This window comes from Macrobrachium nipponense, chromosome 13 (genome assembly GCF_015104395.2).
Source record: "Macrobrachium nipponense isolate FS-2020 chromosome 13, ASM1510439v2, whole genome shotgun sequence".
Classification (NCBI taxonomy): Eukaryota; Metazoa; Arthropoda; class Malacostraca; order Decapoda; family Palaemonidae; genus Macrobrachium; species Macrobrachium nipponense.
In genome coordinates, this window is record NC_087206.1 from 33027871 (window position 1) to 33052394 (window position 24524).

The 24524-nt window shown below is 36.4% G+C and overlaps 1 protein-coding gene across 3 annotated transcripts in view; it reads left to right on the forward strand.

Moving 5' to 3' along the window:
* The window catches only part of LOC135225727 (extracellular serine/threonine protein CG31145-like), a 686301-nt gene that overhangs the window by 199531 nt on the left and 462246 nt on the right, over positions 1-24524 (forward strand). For all 3 annotated transcript variants that reach the window (XM_064265107.1, XM_064265106.1, XM_064265108.1), the window contains one exon: positions 427-1378. In XM_064265107.1, the coding sequence (XP_064121177.1) occupies positions 918-1378 (461 nt within the window). In that variant the 5' untranslated portion in view covers positions 427-917. The remainder of the gene's footprint in view (positions 1-426; positions 1379-24524) is intronic.

Consider the following 24524-nt stretch of genomic DNA (forward strand, 5'->3'; position numbering starts at 1 on the left):
TAGCCCACATGCCCTGCTCCACCCCTGCTGTTACTCTACACAGTCGTCTGCTGTGATACTTATTTTATTGCTTAGGATAACATTGGTCAGAGAGGATAGCTACCCATGTTCATTTGTGTTTCATTTTTCTTTTTCTTTTTTTTGTATGTACATATATTTGACCGTTTCTGTATGCACCTATGCAATTACTTGCACAGATCTCGCTGAATAATTAGTTTTCTGTATCTGTTTCTCTGCTGAATAGACAAAACAAACTACGAAGTAGTAAGGTTATCCCAAGATCGTAAGTAATATAATGTGTTATATAGGTTTAATAGCATATTCCTTTTGGTTAAAGTGAAAAAAGGGCGAGAGTTGATTCGATTCAAATGTATAATTGAAAATGTTTCTATCAATCTTTAATGTATCATTTTCTTATCTTTTCAGGTCTAGTTTGTCTGGCTCGGAAGAAATTCGTCGAAATATCTGCAGTGGATTAACTCAAGCTGATGAAACTCGAATTTCGACTAGTCCAGCCTCTTCCGCCTACGCCCCTTCTTCGCCTTGAAATCACTTTACAAATCATTTAGTTAAGAAAGAGTAACTGGATTTTCTCTTCTCACGCAAAAGGGCTTCTTAACTGGTCCCCCCCAAATGTGCAGCCAGGACGGCAGATAGCTCATGGCGTCCCTTGTAATCTGATAATGACTATTTTAAATATCCGCCGTCTAGTGCTTTGAGGAATGAGAACTTAGATTCTCATTTTCTTTCCCCCTTTTTCACCCCTTCTTCCTTTCGGTTCTTTCCCTCCTTTTGCTAAAGTGAATTGCAAGTTCCTCTCCAACTAGAGTCGGTGCCCCTGGAGATTAACATCCTTTTCCGTTTAACGAGAACCTTTTAGAGGATAAAGTCCATTCTCTTAGTTACGTTATCAGCTCATGTTCAAAATGAAGCTCAAAGAACGCGTCGTCATCGCTGTCATGACGGGACTCGTCCTCCTGACGGTTGTGCTCGTCCTGGATGTCGAGACCCGTCTCTCGTCCGGAGACCGACCGCGCACTCCAGCCCACGCCCGCGTCCAGTATGCCTTTCACCAGAGGCACCTTCAGAAAACCAGCAATGGGTCCCGGGAGGCGTCTCTCTTAGCCGCTGCATCGGCTCAACATAGCGCCGGAAATGAGGATCCAGCCCATGCCCAGCAGGCGGCTGCCGAATCTCTCTTGGGTGTCGGCGCTACCAACGAGCGCGAAGAGCCGAAAGCCACGCCCACCGTCCCGCCTGACCCCTACACTGACCTCTATGAGGCATCACTGAAAGTCGAGAACATCAGCAAAAGGAACAGAAGACGGCGGAAGCACTGGAACCCAAACTTGGGAGAACTCCTCGGCATCGAAGCAAGGTAGGACAGACTGGGTTACTGAAGTACTCTCGGAAATATATAATATATGAATAACTGTTTAAGAATAACTTGCCTGTTTTTAATAAAATCTGAACTAATCGGATATCGAAGTGGAGCTTGATAGGGAGTGATTAATGAATGTGCATCAATGTCATTTAATTTGACGTGCTGAAATTATTATTTTTCGAGGTAAATTTTAATGAGCATATTATGATAACTAATTTTAATAACCGAGCTTTTTATTGATTGTAATAGCCGTTATCTTTGTACAAGTCTTGTGATTTTTGTGAACATGGTAAGTTTTTGTTTCTGCGTTTTATAAATCATTGTATGCTTAAAACACTTTTCCGTTTCCTATGGGTAGCAAGCTTTCAAATAGTGATAATTAATTAACTCCAATAAAAAAATACTTTAGGAGATTCATAAGCCTTTCCCATCAGAATGATGGCTGTTGCGGTTTTAATGGCTTTCCTTGGAGAGTTAGGGGTATTGAAGTTAGGAGGCCTCACATTTTATCGAAATTGTGTATAGGGGTATGCTCTTAAAATATACGTCAGGGCGGAGAAGCCTTTTTCTTTTAGAAATTATAATAATGATTATAATAATGTATATGATGATGATATTATTGTTATTTACTATTACTTTTATTTTTATTATTGTATTAGCTTTGTTTCGCAGATAAGTATGGTTGACTAATACTGTCTTAGAGAATAAGCTTCCCTCTTCCTTTATCTGATCTGTGCTTTGTTGCATATTTCTAGAAAAAAGGATTATCATCATATTTAAATTAATTTCGGAATAGACAAATTTAACGTGTTTCCCATAATCACATCAACGGCGTATAAGTTAGTAGTTTATATGACACCAGTTTCTAGATTTCAGTAGAAATATTTAAAGCATTAAAACAAATTAATGTTACGGACAGAAAACTTGTTATTCATTTTGATATAATCCGGTTTCGTCGTACCTATGTTAATGCCACCGACCGAAAGCAGTGTTATTCAGTAACGTACTCTTTTAGGGCCGCACGTCGATTTTGCCCCATGAATTTCCAAGTGCCATTAAAACAGCCGTGGCCAAAACTTTCTTGCGGTCGTTTGTGTAAACAGCGTCCTTATTTATTAGCTGTTTCCCGACAATACCGGTGGCACGTGGGAGTGAAGTATTGCACCGGGTGTGAACATTTTCGGGCCTTCCTGTTGCGGCAAACGATCCCGAAATGATTTGTCTCCTCTTCGAAATAATGCAGCTGTACATTGTCCAATCGTGTTGGTCCCAGTCGCTGCTGCAGGCGATGGCAGCGTCGTAAAATAACCGTCACTCTACCTATGAAGGCATCGTCATAAAACCCTGGCTATTCATTTGCTGTCGGGTGACGTTTTGCGCGCGCGCGAAAGTGTATGCGTCCTTGCGTGTGAAATGTTTTTTTTTTCCTCATGCCTGACTCAGAATGGATCTGAATGCAATAGATTTCAGCGAATTGTAATAAACCACGTTGAACCTCCGTAAAGTGGATTTTAATACTTCAAGTGTATCTTTTCTTCAGTAGAATTGAGGTAAAGTAATTAGACCATAGTCCTTCAGTAGCAAATCCTACCACTCAAAAGCAATTGATTACAACACATCAAAGGATTTGCTAGACTTTAGAGGATACAAATGTAAGGTTTTAGGTGAAACTCCCAGCTCATCCATAAATGGGATGATACACTATAGCTGGTGGCGTCCAGCATCTGTGGAATTAGTTATCAAATCATCCGTCGTGTTCATTTTTGAACTGAAGGCCGAAACCTCACTGGTTCTATTTGGACATTTTCTTCATATACTTCTTATTGTGGAAACCTGGTTCTCAGAGTATTCAAAACGCTCGGGAAAGCAAGAAGCTAATGATTCCGTGCGATGCAATATAGTTCAATTTATGTGTTCTACTATTCCTGTACATTATTGCTCAACACAAACACACACACATATATGTGTATGTATTATATATATATATATATATATATATATATATATATATATATATATATAATATACACACATATACACACATATATATATCTATATATACATATATATATGCATCTATATATATATATATATATATATATATATATATATATAGATATATATATGTCTGTGTATGTGTGACCTCAAGAGGATTCTGTCAAGGTATATCGATCGAAATGTTATTAAAAGACAGCATGTCACCGTGATTCCAACAGTAATTACTGGCATAGTGTTTTCATTTCAGTATAGCATTTGGAGGGAAAAAATCGAATATAAAGAAATGGCAAAATAAACGCCAAAGAAAACAACGGAATATAATGCATAAGAGCAAGAACTGGTGGATGCACGGGTGAATGAATAGATGAGCAAGGAAAGAAAAAGAGAGTAGATAAATATATATCAAAGTGAATGAATGAATAGGTGGTTATAACAGAAAACAGCAAAGACTCTCAAATCGAATTAACAGGGCGGCATTCTGAGTATCTTTTAGAGGGTTCTGATTGGTTCCTTTGTTCTGAAGAGTTACCGTTTGGGGCTTTGGGCAAAAGCCGCCTCCAATTGCTATTTTTGCTCCTCTTGTTCGATCCCAGTCGATGAATAAAATTTCGCCATGTTTATTTTAATTAAATTTTCATTTTCATTATTGAAATCAGGTCACGGGGATGGCTTTGTCTTTTTTTCTTTTTCTGGGAAACGTCCTTGTCGCTGAACTTATTTTCCCTCCCTGGTCTATTGAAATCGGTTTTCTAGAAGGTGAAAACCTCTTTTAAGTTCTGTACGAATGTTGTCAAGAAAATACTGTAACGAGACAAGATGTACAAAAACGGTCGGGCTCAAAGTAGCGTTTTCAATTTTCTTCCTCTCAATTCCTTCTCCTAATCCTGGTACCCTTCCTCCTCCTCCTCCTCTTCTTACTTGTCCGTCCTTCTCTTTTTCTCATGAAAGACGACGGGATTGGCAACCTAGAGCGATTATCTGGCTAGATTTGGCGTTAAAGAAAAAGGAGCACAAAATGAGAAAATTAATACTGGGGCCGAGAGTCCCTGATTTACGATGACAAGTGTTTAGAAATTATAGAAAATTAAGTACAAGCATTCCGAAGATGTTATTTAGAGGCAAATGGTCGATTTTCACTTAGTATACAATGTGGGGCTTGGTGACCTGAGGGGTGGTACGAGGACACCTATAAAGTTATCTTTCCTCTTTCATAGGTATCTTTAATATTTTCTTTTTATTGTTATTGTACTTGTTTGTCGTCGCTGTGTTTTAAGGTTTTCTCCCTCATATGTTTACTCTTTTTTGTGAAGTGTACTTTTTAAGGTAATACGTTTTTTCTTCTTTTTGCGCGATTCGACTCATTTTTACAATGCTGCAACAACGTGGCTGATGATGCATGGATCATCTTGTGCTAAGAAATTGTAAAATGGTGCATAGACGGCGGTATATCTTCGAGTTGCGGAATCTGCGAATGAGAAGGGATGAGCATGACAATATCATGAGAGCGTGTCAAAGTTGGGCGAGGCTCTGTCGTATTTATATCTTATTTATATGTTTTATTACTGTTTTTTCGACTGTTCTCTCCAGTACCTTCTTTCTCGTTGCTGCATTTTCGTTTTTTTTTTCTTTTTTTTTTTTTTTTTTTTTTTTTTTTACTTAAGCCCCGGGCTAGTTTAAGTCACGAGGTTTCTACTCCATTGGAATTGGAGCTCGTTTTTTTCATTTCTTCTTTCTTCGCAAAGTCCATAATCCAGTTGCATAAATATTACATTATGCTCATTAAAACTTCCTTCAAGTTTGCATTCTCGTTGAACCCACCCCCCTTCCAGTGTATCTTTAGTAATGTTATCATTATGATATTTCTGTTCTTTTTAGTATAATTCATCTTATTTACTTTCTCCAATGGGGTGCCTCGCGCATAGGGACCGGGGGACAACCCGAACGAGCTGTAAGGAATGTAAGGTCCGACTAATCTAGTTTCTCACCTTATTCTCCGTCTTCTTCTGACATTTTCTCCTTCTCCAGCCCTTCTCCTTCTGGCATCCTTCATCCCCCCCATTCCTCCAGTTCCCGCCATCCACACGTGTCAGTGGAACATTCACTTAAATCTCGCCAAAGGCAGCGACAACTCGGCCCCATTTTTCGCTTTGCATGTAAATATTTTATGTAAATGAGCTGGCAGGGAGTTCGAAAAACGCTGCGAAATAAGTTAAATTAGGATATAAAACGGAGTTGTAATGGTCTCTCTCTCTCTCTCTCTCTCTCTCTCTCTCTCTCTCTCTCTCTCTCTCTCTCTCTCTCTCTCTCTCCAGGAGCTCACGTTCTGTGTTGAGGAAGGTAGGAGTGAAGTGAGTTGGGAAAGGTGAGGTAAGCACTAGGAAGTTAAAAAAGTTAGTGAAAAGTGAATTGGGAAAGGTTAGGTGAGAAGTGTACAAGGAAGTGAAGAAAACAAAACGAGAAGTGAGGTGGTTAACAGTTGTGAGTAACACAAGAAGTGTAGGTGGGTGATGAGAAGGGCAGTGGAAAGTTTGAAAGTGTACAAGGGAAGAGAATAAGCAGACGAGAAGTGTATACGGATGGTAAGGAAGTGCAAAAAGTAATGATAAGTCAGATGAAGGGAGAAGGGAAGAGGGTAGGAGGTGGAGATCAAGTTTTCCTAATAAATCGTTCTAGATTTCAGGATAATTATTATCGCTATTGCTACAGTGAACTTCGTATCATCGTCATCACATTTGTTACTGTAGTTTCAAAGACATAATTAACGTTTCATTATCTATACCAAGCGCCGAGTGCACTTGGCAAAAATAAAGAAAGCTTACTCTTTGCTTACTTTGCAGAGAAGCAAAGTTTGACAGACGAGATGAAATTAAGCTTTGGTGTCCAAATATTTTCCCAGGCGAACACTTTCTTCAACCTCTTGGTGAAGGACGTCTCCAAAAGCATTCCTTTAGACCTGGAGCCTCCTGTGCAGTTTATGAAAACGACAGTCAGATTACGTTTACATAATTTTTATATGTTTTAGAGGAAACTACACGCCGATGGCAACAAGAATTTTATACAGAGAGAGAGAGAGAGAGAGAGAGAGAGAGAGAGAGGAGAGAGAGAGAGAGATAAAAGAACACAAACATGTCAAGAAAATCGATAGTGGTCCCCCGAAAATCAAGAATCGAAGTTTCCCTTTTCATGACAAATATGGAACTGCCCATAACCCATCGTAACATCAGAAGAATCAATGGTATTTTATGGAATTTGGTGATATGATGACTGTATATCGTTGACGTATTCGGTTTTATTCTAACTTGAATATTGAAATCTGTATAAAAGCTTTTTTTTGTGTAAATTGTGCTCAGTTTCGTTATTTTGCACTGAATTATTGTAATAGTCATAACCATGACTAAATTTCGTTCGTGTAAGTTATGTTATATCAAAATTTAAGCATTCCAGAGTCAATTAGAAATCATAATATTATCATTGTATGTAGAAGAGATGTCAGATTGTAGGAAAACCATTTCTTATAACTAGCTAGCACTTAATAAATTATGTAATGTAAAAAACCTAACTGAATTACATTTCTCTAATAAAAACATTTGCTATCAGTTGGAAAGGAAATCGATCAACATTAAGGGATCTGAAAAGAGAAGGAAAATAAGAGGGGTGGGGGGCCCAAAAAAAACTGTGCCATATCTGATCTAAAAAAAAAAAAGCATTTTTCCAGCAGCTTTACCAGCTGCAAAATGACGAACTCGCAGTGATAAATTTTCATACCTTCAAATCACCTGCGATTATTGTCTCCCTAAATGTCACCACGTAATTAATATATAATTTCTAGAAACTTTTCCCTTTTTATGGGAAGCGATGAAGTCTGGGTAAAATTGCCAAGATATTTACTGGAACTGGGCCAGAATTCTCTCTCTCTCTCTCTCTCTCTATCTCTCTCTCTCTCTCCCCGAATACCTATATATATGTTGTATATATATATATATATATATATATATATATATATATATATACTATATATATATATATATATAACATATATATATATATAGTATTATATCTATCATATATATATATATATATATATATATATATATATATGATATATATATATATTACACATATATATATATATATATTCTATATATATATATATATATATATTAATATATATTATATATATTAAATACTATATAATATATATCTCACACTTAGGATTAATTCGTTTGGCTGAATTCCCCCCCCCCTCTCTCTCTCTCTCTCTTCGTCTCTCTCACTCTCTCTCTTCCTCTCTCTCCTCTCTCTCAGAAATAATGGATGGAAACTAGAACTGAAGAGGTGCAACACATCCCAAAGTGGGAACCTCTTTACATACAAGATACGTGACAACATGGAATAAACTGTCACCAAAAGTTGTAAACAGCGACAGTGTGGAAGAGTTTAAAAGAAAGCTAGACAGAATCATTAGGACACTGTGAATGCACAGTAAAACCTGCTCCCAGAGATAAGTGAGAACACGATGTCACCTCGGATGGACTAACAAGTCACTGAGACATCCTAATCCTAGTAACTCCTTGTAGCTCTCTGCCAGGATGTGTGTTTGTGCCTACGTACGCTAGTAGACTGATTACCCTGCATGAAGAGAAAAAATGTCCTTGTTTAAAAAGTCGACATAATCCTCAAATCATCCCGGGTGTATTGTAACCCACGTTCACAAAAGTCAAGCTATCTTTTCCCCTCTCTTTGCCGTGCCCCAATCAGAACTGCTTCCGAAGGGAAGGAGCCAAATAATCAATCCGCCCGTAGGAACGGCAACGAACTTCAGGGACCTTTGGAAAGCGACGACAGAATATGAGGCTCATTTGGGAGTGTGGCTCCTTATTTTCGATGGCACTTCATCGCAGGAATCGTGCTGTTTCCTCTCCGAGCCGACGTTTAGACTTTCCTCCTCCTCCTCCTACTTCTTCTTCTTCTTCTTCTTCTTCTCTTCTTCTTCTTCTTTATCGGTGTGTGTTCGTAGTCCTTGTTGTTACCTATTGCCGCCACACAAGATTACTTAAGGCCTAAAGTCTGTTAAAGTTTGTAAGCCATTTATATTCGAAATAGGTTTGCTAACCCCAGAATCATACTCAAGTTATGGGACGATTGAAAAGAAATAGTGAGAGAATTGTATTTTACAAATCATTTAATGGAAATGTATAATGATGTATTACCTCGTTTATTACTTTGGAGACTAATTTAAGAAATTACTTTTAATTTGTGCCATTAAGTGTTAAGGGTTATTTTTGCTAATTACTAAATATAATAAAGAAATAAAAGTCATTATTTGATCAGAATAAGATTATCATAGAAAGTGGTTGAATATCAACCAGGAAATGAATAAATGATATTGTGCGAACATTTTCAAGACTTAACAGAATCACAAAAAGTTCCAGAACAAAGGGAACTACACAAATTTCACGACTAAATGGAACTATATAAATTTGAAAACCAAAGAAAAATAATATATAAAAAATATTAAGATAGAATACAAGAAGGCATTACAGCAAACCATGTCGGTCAGTTTCGCGGGGTTTGGTACGTAGTGGACAGTACATTACTATCCATTTTGCTACCGACATGAATCTTATAACGTTAACCCACTTGCTGGGAAGCGCTTAATAGCCTCATCATTACGCTTATTATTGCCATTGAATCCTGGCTGTTTGTCGTTGCTTTTTTTATGAAATGTTCAGATAGATGAAGTGGAAGAGGTTCTCAAAGGAACCGCCTTAAACTCTTATCAGCTCAGCACAAGAGTATTTGCAAGGCATAGGTGCGACCAGTGAAGAAAGGCTATAAATGAGCGAGAGATATCTGTGCTCCATAATTGACCTAAAACGCCTCGTATCCTTGTGGGAAACCGTCTATGAGTGATTAATTGAACAAGATTTAGAATAGTTTTCAGAGAGAAAAAGAGTTCGCTCTTACAAATGGAATGGCGGACAAAAGCGAATACAATGCCTTCTGCAGATTGCAAATTCTAACATTAGAACATTAGGCAATTAACAGGGCCCTTCCCAGACCCCAATAGTTCCAACGCAAGGCACCGGCTGAGATTCGATATTTGATACGGGGGGGCGTTTAAAAAAAGCAAGGGCAGAAGAGAAAGATAATGTTAAGACTCTGTGATATAAATAGTTTCGGAGTGAGAACCCTGGAGGAAAACCATTGAGTGACACCACTGCGACCATTACTCACACCACAATAATAACCTGTCGCAAAGAGCATTCGTCTCTTAGTTACTCGCGTGTGTATTATAGAAACGAAATTTAAATTTTGAACTGCAAAAGAGCCAAGGGGAGTTGAGACATGACGTGCGATTTATGCATGAATTCCCCACTGTGGAGAGGCAGAGAGCTGCGAGTAATCCTCCTTGGGGTGTGCATGCAAGTAAAACGAACGACCAGGTACTTTCCGACAGATAAAATAAATTCCTCGACGTTTTTCAGTCTCTCCTGTCCTTGGCCTGGCAAACGCTTCATTGAAGCTTAGTGTGTCAGCAGCCTTTCAAATAAATTCAATTTCCGTAGAACGATAGCTATATGGAATAAACACAGGATAGTTACTGCATAAGTTCATGATCGTTGAAGAATGTGAGCAATGTATATCCTCTTAAGGAGTGATTTATAATTTGCAATAACAGATAACGAAAGAACTCATTTGCCTATAGACTTATGCAAACCATATAATATATATTTATGTATATATGTATATATATATATATATATATATATATATATATATATATATATATATATATGTATGTATGTATATATATAAGAGAGTAGGAAGGGAGGGGGAGGAGCGAGTTAAACTTAGATTACCGAGGTAGGTCGTTCAAGTCAAATGGCGTAGAATGATTTCCGCGTCGGGAGAGGCAAGATTGCTACTCCGGCATATGGAATGAGAGAACATTAAATGCAAAAGGGAAATGTTGTGAAGTCTCCAGAAAGTATATATTTTGAGTTGAAAGGTCTTCAAACGAAGTAGCTCGTTTAGAGTGATTCTGAGTGGCGTTTGGCTCGGAGAGAGTGACAAGGTACTCTATTGGAGGTAGATTTGAAGGTGGAAAATAAATTTTTTTTAGAAAAGTGATACTGGCATCAGGTAGGCTTCGAAAGCCCATTTTAAACTTCGTTGCTCCCGTTAACCGTTAACAGTTTCTCGTAGCCCCGATTTTGTTTATTCGCGTTTTCCAGAAGTCATTACGCGCAGTAGCGGTTACGAGAAGGTTTCCTGTCCTAAAATTTCTGGATTTCTTCTGCATATGGGTATTGCTCTGGGAGTAAACCTTTTCGACTTTTGCTATATAAATGAAAAAGAATATCCATATCAACAGCAGGAAAATGCTTTCTTTCTGTCTGAATAACTATCAGAAATCGACGGATTGGTACGTCATACCAAAGCTTGACTCTAATCACCTTATTGTGATAAGAAAAGATCTGCCACTGTTTTCGATCGCTTCGTACTGTCGATTCCTTCACCATTGCGATAGAAAACAGCCCTATTACTTAAGCGTTTAATACCAAAGATGTTGGAGAGGATCGCGGCAAGCTGTCTGAAGATTTGAAGATAAAGATACATCGTGTGTGGAACGGTTAGTCCTGATCTCGGATCCCATAGATTTTGTCGAACGTCGAGTCCATTCGGCAACTTATATCACCGCATAAATATGTCACCAGTAGGCAGTAGCTAAGGTTAGCTGAGGCGTGAGCTAGAAATAGTTCAAGCTTCGTTAAAGACCTACTAGATGTGGGTCAGGCTTTGCGTCCTTCCACGGGGCTGTAAGCCTGTCATTACCTTTTACCCTGATTGACGAAATCATTTTTTTCTCTTATCGTTTGATTTTTTTTTATTTGTTAGTTTCATTTGTACTCTACCACTTCGCTTTGTTCTTAGCTTATGGTTTCCTTTTTCAAATTATGGTTTTCTGTTCTGTTGAAGTCTACCGAACATTTTGTGACCTCTTAAATTGTGAAGGTTTGAATAACAATGCCAACAACAACAGTAAAATAGTAATGATAATTTGGCAGTATTTAGATAAAATAAAATGTTAACTATATTAGTCTACAATATTAGGACAGTAAATTAAGTATTCAATAAAAAAAAACTTTATATCCTCTGCGTGCTCACTTGCATACATTAAAACCACTAATACAGACTCATGTGATTGCTTCAGCGTAAGCGTGAGTACGTGTGTAGTACTCGAAGTTATTTATCGGTATAGAGTAAGTATGAGGTGAATAGTCATTCGATCTGGTATTGAACTACTTTTAGAACATTCACCAGAAAAAAATTCTTTTAACCGTTGACACTTAAACGTCGGTTTTTAAGAGGAATATTTTGTTGTACAAATCAACGAATGAAGCAACAGCCTTGTTATAATGGGAATTTGATACTGCTCTGTGTACACGTCGGGTGTAGGAATCTTTCAGGTGTTATTATATCACAAGTCTTTAATATAATGTACATCTTTTTGAAAAAGGTGTTTTTATTATACTTCCCCCAAAGAATGAGTATGTGCTGGGTGATAACCCCTGAGATGTCCGTTAGTGTTGTTGATGTTGTTGTTTTCTCGAAAGCAGTGTTACACCAACAAATTTTCAGGTTTCGTTATCATCTTGCTATGGAACCTTGCACTATTAGTTAGGTGTTAAGATCAGTGCAAGATTTTATCATGTATGTTCGTTCAACGGTTTATATGAGCTCAAACATGAACCTTTTCGGTTTGAACGGTATTATTATTATTATTATTATTATTATTATTATTATTATTATTATTATTATTATTATTAATTATTATTATTATTTCAGTAGACGAAACCTATCCACATGTAACAAGCACACGAGGGCCTTTGACTTGAAATTCAAGCTTCCAAAGAATGTTGGTTTTAACCTCCCACCGCAGACCCGACGCTGCAGTAGTAACTGATCATGATACAGTGCCAGTGACTTTTCGTAACCCAGGGGGAGACGCGCATCCACGACACTAACCACTATCCCAGTGGACCAGTGTGAAAAAAGGATGGTTGAAAGGCCTCAAAAACAGTTCGTTTCCGGCGAGTTTGGATTCATCAGTCATTTGGCGTCGCAGTGCAATAAGAGCGTTCCGTCTTGAGTAGGTCTTCTTATGATCGTCACAGGGCAGCATTTTCGTGTAGTCCCGTACAAGGAGAGAGAGAGAGAGAGAGAGAGAGAGAGAGAGAGAGAGAAAATGGTGTCGTGTGTTGTAAACGCTTTAATTAGGGAGAACCTAATTTACTCCAGCTTCTTCTGATGCTGATTTGGCGAGGGTGGGAGTTCCGAGGGGGATGGCCAACATCCAGAAATATCGGAACAAAGTAAATGTTCTTACGTTTGTTAAATCAAACCGTTTTGTTTCCATAGTTGGCTTTTCTTCTGGCTAGTATATGTATAGATGTAAGCATCATTACGTAAAAAATGACTTGATTTTGCGTTAGTTTTTTTTACTCTATTTTATTTTATTATTATTATTTTTTGTAAGATATAGGCCGCTGGGACAGGCAACGCAATGCTTTATTTGATGAAGGCTTGAAGAATTCGGGGAAAAATGACAAGAAAAAGTATACGATTTCACCCAGAAGGAGCAGCCGCACTTGCCTCTTGAGGGATGGAAGTTTAAAAGTCAGGGCAAGAGAGCGAAGAAAAGAGTTCAAAAGTTGGACAGATGAAAAGTAAATATGGAAATAACAAAAAGGCTTCGTGTGTTGTAATAGTAGTGCTTTTCATTATTTAAAGAAAATAAAAATTCTAATTTTCAGGTTTTTATCAACTGAAGAATTCGGCCTCTAGCCTATTATTACGAATAATTACGAATAACCTAAACCGACTTGTACTGTCACAGCCTATCATGAAAACGATTTATCATCCAGTGTTTGTTAGCTGAGCAGTATGCCCAGCTACTTTCCAGTGCATGGTTGCGAATTGAAGCTCCGCTTAGGTCTGCTAGAAACCAAGAAACCACGGTCTCACCGTCGCTATGAGCAAGGGATGGATGGGTCAGTGGGAACCGCAGTTGATTAGCACGAATAGCCAGGACCAAGTTCACTCCCAGAGTAGCGCCCACAACTTCATTCAGCTGTACATGTATATGGGTATGGTACCAGCATCTGCTGGGATCAAGAAAAATGACCCACGAGGAGCGTCCTCGCTCCTAAAGAGAAACCAGAAGGCTATACCCAAAAAGGGAAAAATATTTATGGTGGAAATGTATAACTGTAAATGAGTAAATAATTATTTAGTGTACAGGCACACGCTAATATATATATATATATATTATATATATATATATATATATATATGTATATGGCTATATATATGTATGTATATATATATATATATATATATCATGTATATATACATATGTATAATATATATATATACTTATCTATATATATAAAGTGTTTGTATGTATGCGTGTGCGCGCACGTTGGGGCGCTCACTGAAAAGCCTCGTTTTTCTCTTATTAAACTAAATCAGTAAGTTGTAGCTTTCAACTTTCCTAGGGGCTGATTAATGGCGTAGTATATTCTCGCTCTATCTCTCTCTCTCTCAAATACTCCCCCCCCCCCCCCACACACACACACATATATATATATATATATATTATAATAAAATATTAATAATATTATTATTTTAATTTAATATATATGTATATATGTGTGTGTGTGTGTGTGTGTGTGTGTGTGTGCGTGCTGTGCGTGTGTGTGTGTCTATAAATCAACATTAAACCTTTAACCCCGAAAGGCAGTGGCTTTAGAAAACAGGCAAGACAACGAACGATCAGTGTCACATTGGTATTAATAACTAGAATCAGGTTCATTTGTAAATTATAATCTAACGTGGGTCTAGATCTTCTGTGCATACGTATATATGTATACCGGTACGCTGTACTGGATATGTATTTACGAGTAGGATGCAATATGACAGTATGTTGTTTTTAGGTATTTTTCACAGAATAGTCTCCTCTCCGTTCAAGCAATATTTTTATTAAGAAAACGCTGTTTTGTTACCGGGCGGATAGAAACCCTATGAAAATAAATAGAGAGAGAGAGAGAGAGAGAGAGAGAGAGAGAGAGAGAGAGAGAGAGAGAGAGAGAAACTGGCTTACATTACTGGGGAAGCTAAGATTCTAGTTATTTCATAACTTAAGAATTTCCGCTTCATAGTACAGTATCACATTTAAGGAGAAAATTCACGTTAAATAAATCTATATCCATTTAGTTAAGAACTGATTAATGCCCAGTGTCTTTACATTTTTGCGTAGGCATGTATTTGTGCAAGCGTAATTACCTATATACTTGTAATTATAGGCATGTCTTTCTGTCTGTATACATGTGTTATGCCTTCATAGCACGAACATGTGTTTATGCTTGCCTGTATAATTCGTATGACTGTAAATATTTTAAACCTATGATTTAGCAACCCTTTTAAGAAAATCATTTTAACTAAATTACCTATAAAAGGGATTTGGTCTTTTTGTAAAAAATGTGTACGTTTTCTAACGAGAAAAAGACATAAAATATGAGAAAAAAAAGCATTTAAATCATCAATTTTCTTTCCCTTGCAAAAGGTAACTTTAAAATCACCTTTCTTCAAAAGTTAATGCTAGTCAAAGGCTCTCATTAACTCGTAGGAAGCATTCATTTAAACGCGTTTGAAAATTAATTGGTTGCAATACCTTTCTTGTAGTCGGAAAGTGCAAAAAAATATATATATAACAGGAAAAAAATCCCCTGTTTCTGTGCATACCTGTTATAACACTGAGACATGAAATAAAACTGAAAGTAAAAAAGAGCTTTATGTTAATTGGATTTCGAACGGAGCCCATTATGTATTTTTAAGGTTGGAATAACATTCTCTTGGCCATGCAGAATCTGCGAAAAATTATGATGAAATGCATAAATTATGTCCATTTGCTCTTGATATTTAAAATGTAAACATGCAGATTTGGAGCAGAGATGGGGAGCGGGGTGGGGGGCTAGTAGAGCGAAGGCGGTAGGGCGAGGGAGTGGAAGAGGAAGGTCTGGCAGGTAAGGTGCTGGAGTGAAGGGAGGAAAAAAAAAAAAAAAAAAAAAAAAAAAAACAAAAAAAAAAAAAAAAAAAAACTGCTACATGACGGAAAATGCTAGTGGACAAGAAGACGAAGTTTTCAGTTTCACGAGGATTGAAATTGCACGTCTTTTTCAGCCTTCCATCTTTGCTGGTAGAGGTACGAATTCGGAATGTTATTCATCTCTCTCTCTCTCTCTCTCTCTCTCTCTCTCTCTCTCTCTCTCTCTGTATATATATATATATATATATATATATATATATATATATATCACTATATATATATATATATATATATATATATATTGTGTGTGTGCGTTTTTTGTTTGTATGTGTACTATGTTGACGCGCATAGAGGTTGTGGGGAGTTTTTACTGAGGGTACGAATGTGGCATTGACGTTTCATTTATTCTTCTCTAAAACTACTCCCCCTGTTGGGAAAACTGCTTATTGATGAAAAATAGCTTTGTAGAGTTTATAAAGTTTGAAGTAAAGGAAAGTTAATCTTGCAAAATTAATTTTCGTTAGCAACGGTTATAACATCCCCCCTGTATTCTTAGATGTCACTCAATCAATTATTCTACAAACAGATTATACTTTTTTGTCGTCAAAAACTTCGTGACAGGGAGTAGCATTATTGAATGAAACCGCATTAGCCTTTAGAACCACTGTCCAGTCTTGTTTTGTTTTTCTCACGTTACTACGTAAGAATGTCAGCATATGCTATTTAGTTGTTGTTTTGTTTAATTTAGCCCCATTTTTTATTTGTTTGTCTCCCACCATGCGATTTTGTTTTTTATTATGTGAACACCATTTTGCAGAAATTTCTGTGTAACTTCATGTCCTTTTAGGCATGTCCGTTTAGGCGTGCTTTCTAGGTGATGAATGCGTGCATCATCATCATCATCATCATCACCATCATCATCAATAATAATAATAATAATAATAATAATAATAACTGTAGCTCTTCGGTAGCCATTTTCAGTCCCAGAATGTGTCACTTCATTCTGAGGAAGAAGAGTGAGAAGAAGATTGATGCAGCCATGAATCTCTCTTTATCCGCTTCGATGAGCACGTTATTCTTAACTGCAAAGACTTCTTGATAGCGAACCGATGTCTCCCTGAACAATACAGCAGTATCGACTTTTCGCTTTCTGTTTGTAGTTTTGTTACTTCATTGATAGATGGAAAAGCTGAAGCGGCACAGGTATGGCGACGAAGACACTGTGGTGAGGTTAGGAATATTTAAGAGAGAAAGAGCTGGATGCCGCGATAAATAGATAACGAGAGAGACAGGGTGGAGAAGGACGCTGTTGGGAAGAGGGTAGTAAGAAAAGTACGCGAGTTTGTGTCTTTCTGAGTTGTTCATAATTTATATCGAAGATAGAGGTAGACAGATAGATTTAGAGGAAAGAGAGAGATTTGGAATAGTCCTGGTACAAAGGGACAGGTTGATACGAAAAGCGATAAAAGATAAATGACGGGAGAAAGGGAGAGGAAGATTCAAGAAAACCCGAAGTAATTTATGGCATAGTTGATATCCGGGACGTACGTTCTCCTGAATCCAAAAGAAACTTATTCGGCGCATCGCGTTTTTCCTATTGTAAATGACCCGACGCTTTGCCTCAGAATGAAGAGGTCGCTTCTTTTTCAGATCGATTCAGTTTGTCTTGTTTCTCCATTCTAAATTATTAAGAAATAATCCAGAATTAATACTTATGATTCCAAAACAGTTTGTTTGAGGTTCAGGTTTATTCGTTGTAAAAACAACGCATTTTGTTCATCATGTACACAAATCCGTAACTGGAATTTGTAGTGTACATAGTTTAATGTATTTTATCGTTGTCATTGATAGTTTTGAACGTCAGGTTTTTTTCTTTGTAATTTGACTTGCTGTTTCATAACACTGGCTAGATATCGAGCACACAATTTCCCGTTATTCTTAGTTTCTTAAAAGTGTGATGTATTCATTTCTAGATCAGATGAAGACGTATGCTATGCTGCTGTATACGCGTAAAAAAAAAAAAAACACACACACACACACACAAAGCAAATCAAATGTATAAGTACAGATTAGTCGCTTGTCGTATGTGATACATACCAATAGAATTCTTGTATAAAAACATGCTCAAAAACGATATTATTACTTGGCATTATTAAATACTGTATGTTGCTTTTAGCGGCTTTTCGAATATAAAGCTAAATCGGATTAAGTCAGTGAATGATGTATGAAATCATTCATTATTGAAATGTTGACATCAAAGGTGATGAAGAGAGATGTAGGCTCGTGTACGGATTTTCGTATTTAATCCCTATGTAGACAAAAAATAAAAAAAATAAAAAACTTGGAATGGATACGAAAGCTGTGGGATTAACCAAGACTGGAATCAAGGCGGCGAGTGTGAAGCCATATCTGAAGCCGATTTTTGCTTTTGTTATTTTCTGTGTATTTTCTTGATTCCAAGTAACACATTTCGAGCGTTCGCTTGACTTGGCGACTTGTGTAAATGCATCCGTGTGTTGTCAAAGTTTTTCTGCTTCGATTTATCTTGTACATGGTCTGGAAGGAACCGAAATTGCCTCTTAGTCCAGATCCCCAGTCTTAAGGGCCCCCTCTCACCCCCACCCTCTCTCTAGTAACCCACTCGCCCACTCGCAACTCAAAGAGTTGAGAAAAAATATTAGCACTTTAAGAACCTAAGAGAATTTATTGGAAATTTATTGATTGGATTATATCCTTCAGCTATTTATCAGGTGTCCCAGAAGCATTTTAAATGTAGAATATCTTTTGCTCTATACGACGCACACATGGAAAATAACTAGCAAAGAATGGTGGTAAGATTTTCCTGTGTTAGGAAAACACTTCTCAAAACTCGTATTTTCATTTGTTTTGTAACTATCATCTGTTGCTCATTATTTCGCCATTACGGTTCTGCCGTACAGTATAGCGCATTTCTGTATATAATGTAGTCTGTTTCCTTTTTTGAAATTCCGTTTTCATAGATCCTGTTCTGTACCACTGTCATTCACAACCAGGTGTGCCTACATTATTTTTCCTCACCTGTGAGCTACACCTCTTGTCATGTTTAGGTATGTCTGCTTTCACGATTATCTGACACCATTATATTAATCAACGTTCTATCATTAAGTAATACGGAGTATTATGTGTTAACCAGTTATGCGAGATTTTTCCTCTTGGGATAGCATGATTATGATTATCATCATAATCATGCTATCGATGATTATGATGATAATGGTAACACCACAAATATTTGGAATTACCATTACTAATGCTACCACTGGTAATTACTGTTAATACCATTGTTTTGGGGGGATTCCATTTTATCATTATAAACGACGAGGCTCCTGATTTTTGTTTTGAAAATGTTGTTACTTTAACCCTGCTAATGACTTGTGTATGAAATATAAACTTTAAATACAAAGAAAACTCTAGATACACTAAAAACTGACGCTGCGAGACATGTACGCGATGTCGGGCTCCTCCCACGAGATTTTGTGTTCCTGTGGGCCTCCCAAATGTATCATCGTCCGGGTAACAAATATTGACATCCGAGGAAGGTTAACGAAAATCAAACAGTGCCGTTGCTGCCGCTGCGATGCGAAGGTTCATGTTGGTTCAGGAGCGTCGAGGTGGACATTTTCTCTTCGCCAACGTCTGCAGGATTTTTTTTTCTTTTCTCTATGTTTTATGGTGAGGTGATGTTAGGGACTTTTGTCTTCCTTTCTGGGGGTGGCTGTTTTCTCTTCCCCCGCGTCTGCAAGACATTGGGTAATCAGATCTTTTTCGTTCGTTTTATCTCGTGGGTATGCTAATGATTTCTTTAGAATCATTTACGACTTTACAATTTCTGAATGTTACCAGAATTATTTATTTGCGTATATTTAAGGCTTCAGTTTGAGGTGCGTCTCAGGTTATTAAGCCACAGGAGTGGTGGTTATCGCGTCTGTAACAATAAATACGTATATAATATATATATATATATATATATATATATATATATATATATATATATATACACTACATACATACATACTATACTATATATATAATATATATATGTGTGTGTTTTGTGTGTGTGCGTGTGTGTGTGTGTGTGTATGATGCTGTAAGTATTCATATATACTATGTTTATAGTATTTCAGCCCTCAGCACACAACCTGGGTGTTAGTTTCCAGGCATTCCTGCCTCGAGGCAGCCTCTCATGCCACTTGCCTATAAAGCACTCAGAATGAAGACACCTTTTGGGTCAAGCATTGAAATCGTGCACGATGTCCTTTGGTGCTGCAACGCCAGTCCTTTTCGCCTCTGGCCCACCATGAATTATGCATAATGAAGATATCGTCGACCGGGAAGTCTGGACGTGTAGCTCACTTCCAGAGAACTATCGCCATGTGTGTTTATTATTAATATAAATTTATACAGGATAAATACACAATTATATATGTAAATATGTAGGAATATATATATTTTGTATTATAAAAATGCATATGTACGTATATATATAATTATATGTTATTTATAATTAAAAGGTGTTTTGGGAATATCCTGCCCCACCCATCTCTCGATTTGAAAATTTCATTTGATCTTTGCCATTTCCATGTTATTTTATGCACCCATTCGGATAAAAATTAATAATGGAATTAATTTTTTTTAAGTTATCAGGATAAAAAATTTCCCTTTGACAAATTGATGTAAAAATCTTTTAAGGGTTCAAGCATTTTTTGCTGTGAGACTTCCTCTGGCTCGATGTTTTAGTTTTTATATTAACTGTTAGATGTTAATTGAATGTTCGTGGTGTAGGGAATAAATGCTTATTTTCTTTACTGTATTTAGTGGTAGAGAAACACGCAGTGTCATTGGAACTGAAACGCGCGTATAGTCACACACACACACACATATGTGTGCATATATATAGGATATATATATATATATATTATATATATATATATATATATATATATATAATATGTATGTATGTATATATATATATATATATATATATATATATATATATATATATATATATATATATATATAGGTAAATAATATTGCACTGAGTATAATAGTCTTGTTGAAATAGTAGTAGACTTTAACTTTACCGTAGGCTTACTTAACGTTACATGTTAAATTAGGTTAATATTTCATTATTCATACATTTCAGTTATCTTTTAATACAAGGAATTTTCATCACCACGACATAATAAAGGCAACGAACCATAACAACAACAATAAATTTTGGAGTTACGTATGTTCCTTAGTACTGTTGCCTGTCATGGTTCTAGATTTAAATCACGGAAGGAAGAGACATCCGGCGCACGTTCATTGAGGACTTTGTAGTTCTGGCCAAGAGCAAATGGTGATGGTTCTCTGTACGGAATGAAAAGTGCTTTCATTGTACGACATTAAAAAAAGAACTTATTTTTATTCCTCCTTTACTAAAAGAAATGTTAAGCGGGAGGTCATCGAGACTCTCTACATCTCTACGTTTCAGAAAAGGGATAGGATGATGATGATGATTGTAGTGGATTTTGGCCTCCTACGCATAATATACGCAACACTTAACTGCTCGAAAAAGTGACAGTCGTAATTTTCCATGAGTACCCGAACATACTACGTGATTTCATGAATTCCTATGAAAATCAAATGAACTGAAGGGTGAATAATGAAGGTTTACTACTCGGAGCAAGCGGAATATTATCACTTTTTTCAGCAGCGTTGAGAAAGAATTATAGTTTTCTTCCTCACTGTTGGAAGTATCGTATGCGACATCAAGACTTATATGCACCTACTATGTGTATCAGAGGAGTGGCTTTGATAATGATAACGGTTTACAACGCAAATTATATGAAAGTTAATTTAACCCTTCACAGAATTGCATGAAATAACTCGATCGCCGCTTCGTAGATCAACTTGAGAGAACGGCCGGATCCAAGTACTCTCGCTTCTCAGTACGCTCTCAGTTCAAACTGATTAAAAGAGTCAATACATTACTCGTTCCTAGCAACGGGCTGATAAAGGGATAACCTTGTACTTGTTGCAAACGAAGAGCTCACTCGCCTCGTCTCTGCACTGGTGTTGGTCTCTGGTGAGCCCCTTGTTGTGTGAGAGAGAGAGAGAGAGGGAGGAATTTGTTTTCTGATGGTTTTGGAGCGGTGGGGGATGAGGGTGCGTAGGCTAACGTTGACTTTTGTTGTCATTGTTGTTGTTTATTTTTGTTTATGTTTTGTTGTTGCAGTTGTGGTTCTTTGCTGTTGGCATTTGATTGTTGCTGCTTTTTGTATCTTTTATTTTCTCCTCTTATTTTGATTGTTAATTTATATATTTTGCTGGATCGTGATACAGGTTGAGACTCGTTTAGTGTTTTTGTCTTTTTATCTTGTGCCTCTTCATTTTGGAGGGGAGGACCCAAAAGGGCGACGTCCTCCTATATCTCAGCAGATTTTAGAGATGAGGTTGTTAGCCAAATGCTTTTTTGTATCCATTTACAAGTGGGTTGACTGGTGGGCGGTGGGCTGAGTGCGATCCAAGGACTCAACAAATGTGAACTTACTTTTGCACCTCTTACATGATGCGCTTTTTATGCAGATTGATTCTTCCAAAGGTTGGAGATGGTTCGCCCGTGACGCATTTGATATTTATTATATACAGAGAGAGAGAGAGAGAGAGAGAAGAGAGAGAGAGAGAGAGAGAGAGTTTGTTCCTCAGTGATCAATAGGACTTCATCAGACAGAGCGGCAGTTGCTTTCCTCTTCCAGCTCTCCACAGTAGGCAACGGGTTCTTGCGCAGACACTTTGCAACAGGGACCAGGCGAGCAATTTGTCGAGGAGTTTGCGGTAAATTGGATAGTCTAATTAGGTTACTGGTCGGCCTTAAACTAAAGCTAAAACCGGAATTGCATCCGGATAAACCTGTAAATCCGTTTCCAATGCAGGTGTCCTTGGTCCCTTTCGCTTTTATTGTGTTTTTTAGAATTATTTTTTATCAGACGTAGACAGCTTTTAAAAAGTGCCAGTATCGTAGCTGTTTATGTATTACCATCGTTGTTTCCAAGGGAACAAGCGAAAATTGTCATTGACTAGTTAAGGCTCCACAGAATAAGAAATTCTAATTGCTCTGATATTTATACTTGTTAAGTAAATACGAAGTTTGATTTTACATGAAAGCCATATGACAAACTCTATGAGCGTTTTCATTGCTTAAAGTGTATTTGGATTGGCTAAAGTTCATAAGTACATTAACTTACTGCTATAAATTATTAGTGACAGTATATCTTTTGAAGAGTTCAGATATTGAAGTGAAAGTGGCGAACTGGTGCAGTTGACAGCACTTAACAGTAGTTGGAAGCGTATTAAGTTGAGAATGCTCGCGGGCTGTTTGCAGGTTTAATCGAATACTGAAAAACCACTAACGCTGTTGGCTCTTGAGTCACATCGTAATTGGTTTCATTTTTATTTGTCATTCATAAGCTAGGGACTTTTTAAGTGGCGCCTTCAGGAGGTGGTTATCTTGACAGCTTTACAGTCTTTTAAGTTAAATCTGAAATAATTCCATCACTGCACTGTGCGGACATGAATAAAATGTTCAAAATATTACACGATGTATTATAATATTATATATATATATATATAATATATACACATACATACTTATATATATTAATATTAATTATGTTGTTCTATAGATTATTGTATGTAATGCATACATGCATACATGTGTGTATATATAGAATATATAATAATATGTCTATAATATATATATATTATATCCGTGTGTATATATATATAATTATTAGATAATATATATATATTATATATTTTAAATAATCCTAAAAAAATTATCCCTAAAAAAAAAATCCCTATATATATATATATATTATAATAGGGGGGGGCCAAAAGGGTCAGGGTAGGGGCCACCTCGGCACAGTCACACTAAGCATATGAAGGCAGGCAGGAACACACAGGAATTTGACATTTGACATTTAAAACTACCATCCAATACAAAGATTTCTCTATAATTGGACGGTCAACAACCATAAAGAGCTATTTATTTTAGAGACACTGAAAATTAAACAACTTGTTCCTGTTTTAAATACCCAATCCTCGGCTGTTCAACATCTTGACTTTGTTGTTGTTCTTAAAGCCTCTTATTGTTTACTTTTCGTTTCTGCGTTCTCCTTCAGTTTTACTCTTGACTTTGCTCTGGCAGGTTAGCTCCACTCCTTTAGTTATTTATTATTTTTATATTATTATTATATATATATTTTTAATAAATCCTTGTAGATTAATGCTCAATTCCATGTTTTTTTTTTTGTAACTTGTGTTTTAACTTACTTATTGTGTTTTAAATATGGTCTTTTAAATTGACTTTTCGATAACTATTTTAATTTTATGATTTTTTAAGTTTTTAAAAAATTATTTTATTTACATCTATTGTAGAATTCCCTGAGGATGCAATAATGTATTGCGAAACGTCGGATTAAATGTCAAATGTCAAATTCCTGTGTGTTCCTGCCTGCCTTCATATGCTTAGTATATATTATTATATTAATATATATATATATTATATATAATTATTATATTAGATCATATCTAGTATAATATCTATGTAATATAATCTATATATATCTATATATCTATATATATATATAAATATATAACCATATATAGTATATTTATCTATTTATTAATGTATAATATATATCTATATATATTAATATTCTTATTTATATATATTATATCTATATATATATATATAATATATATTACCTTTGGTTTTACATTTCCCTTGCAAGATTATTAGCAATAGTAGTGCATATAACAATACATCACATGAATGTTTGTACATATATTCTTGAATATATTGTTTACGAGTCGTAAAAAGTAAGATTACATTATAGTTATATATATTAAAATACACCAGTTAGATTTTAACTTAATAAGGAGCTTTACTTTTTTTACTCAGAAAATTCACCCTGAACGAGCTGAATGGTAGAAATGTTCTACAGATTC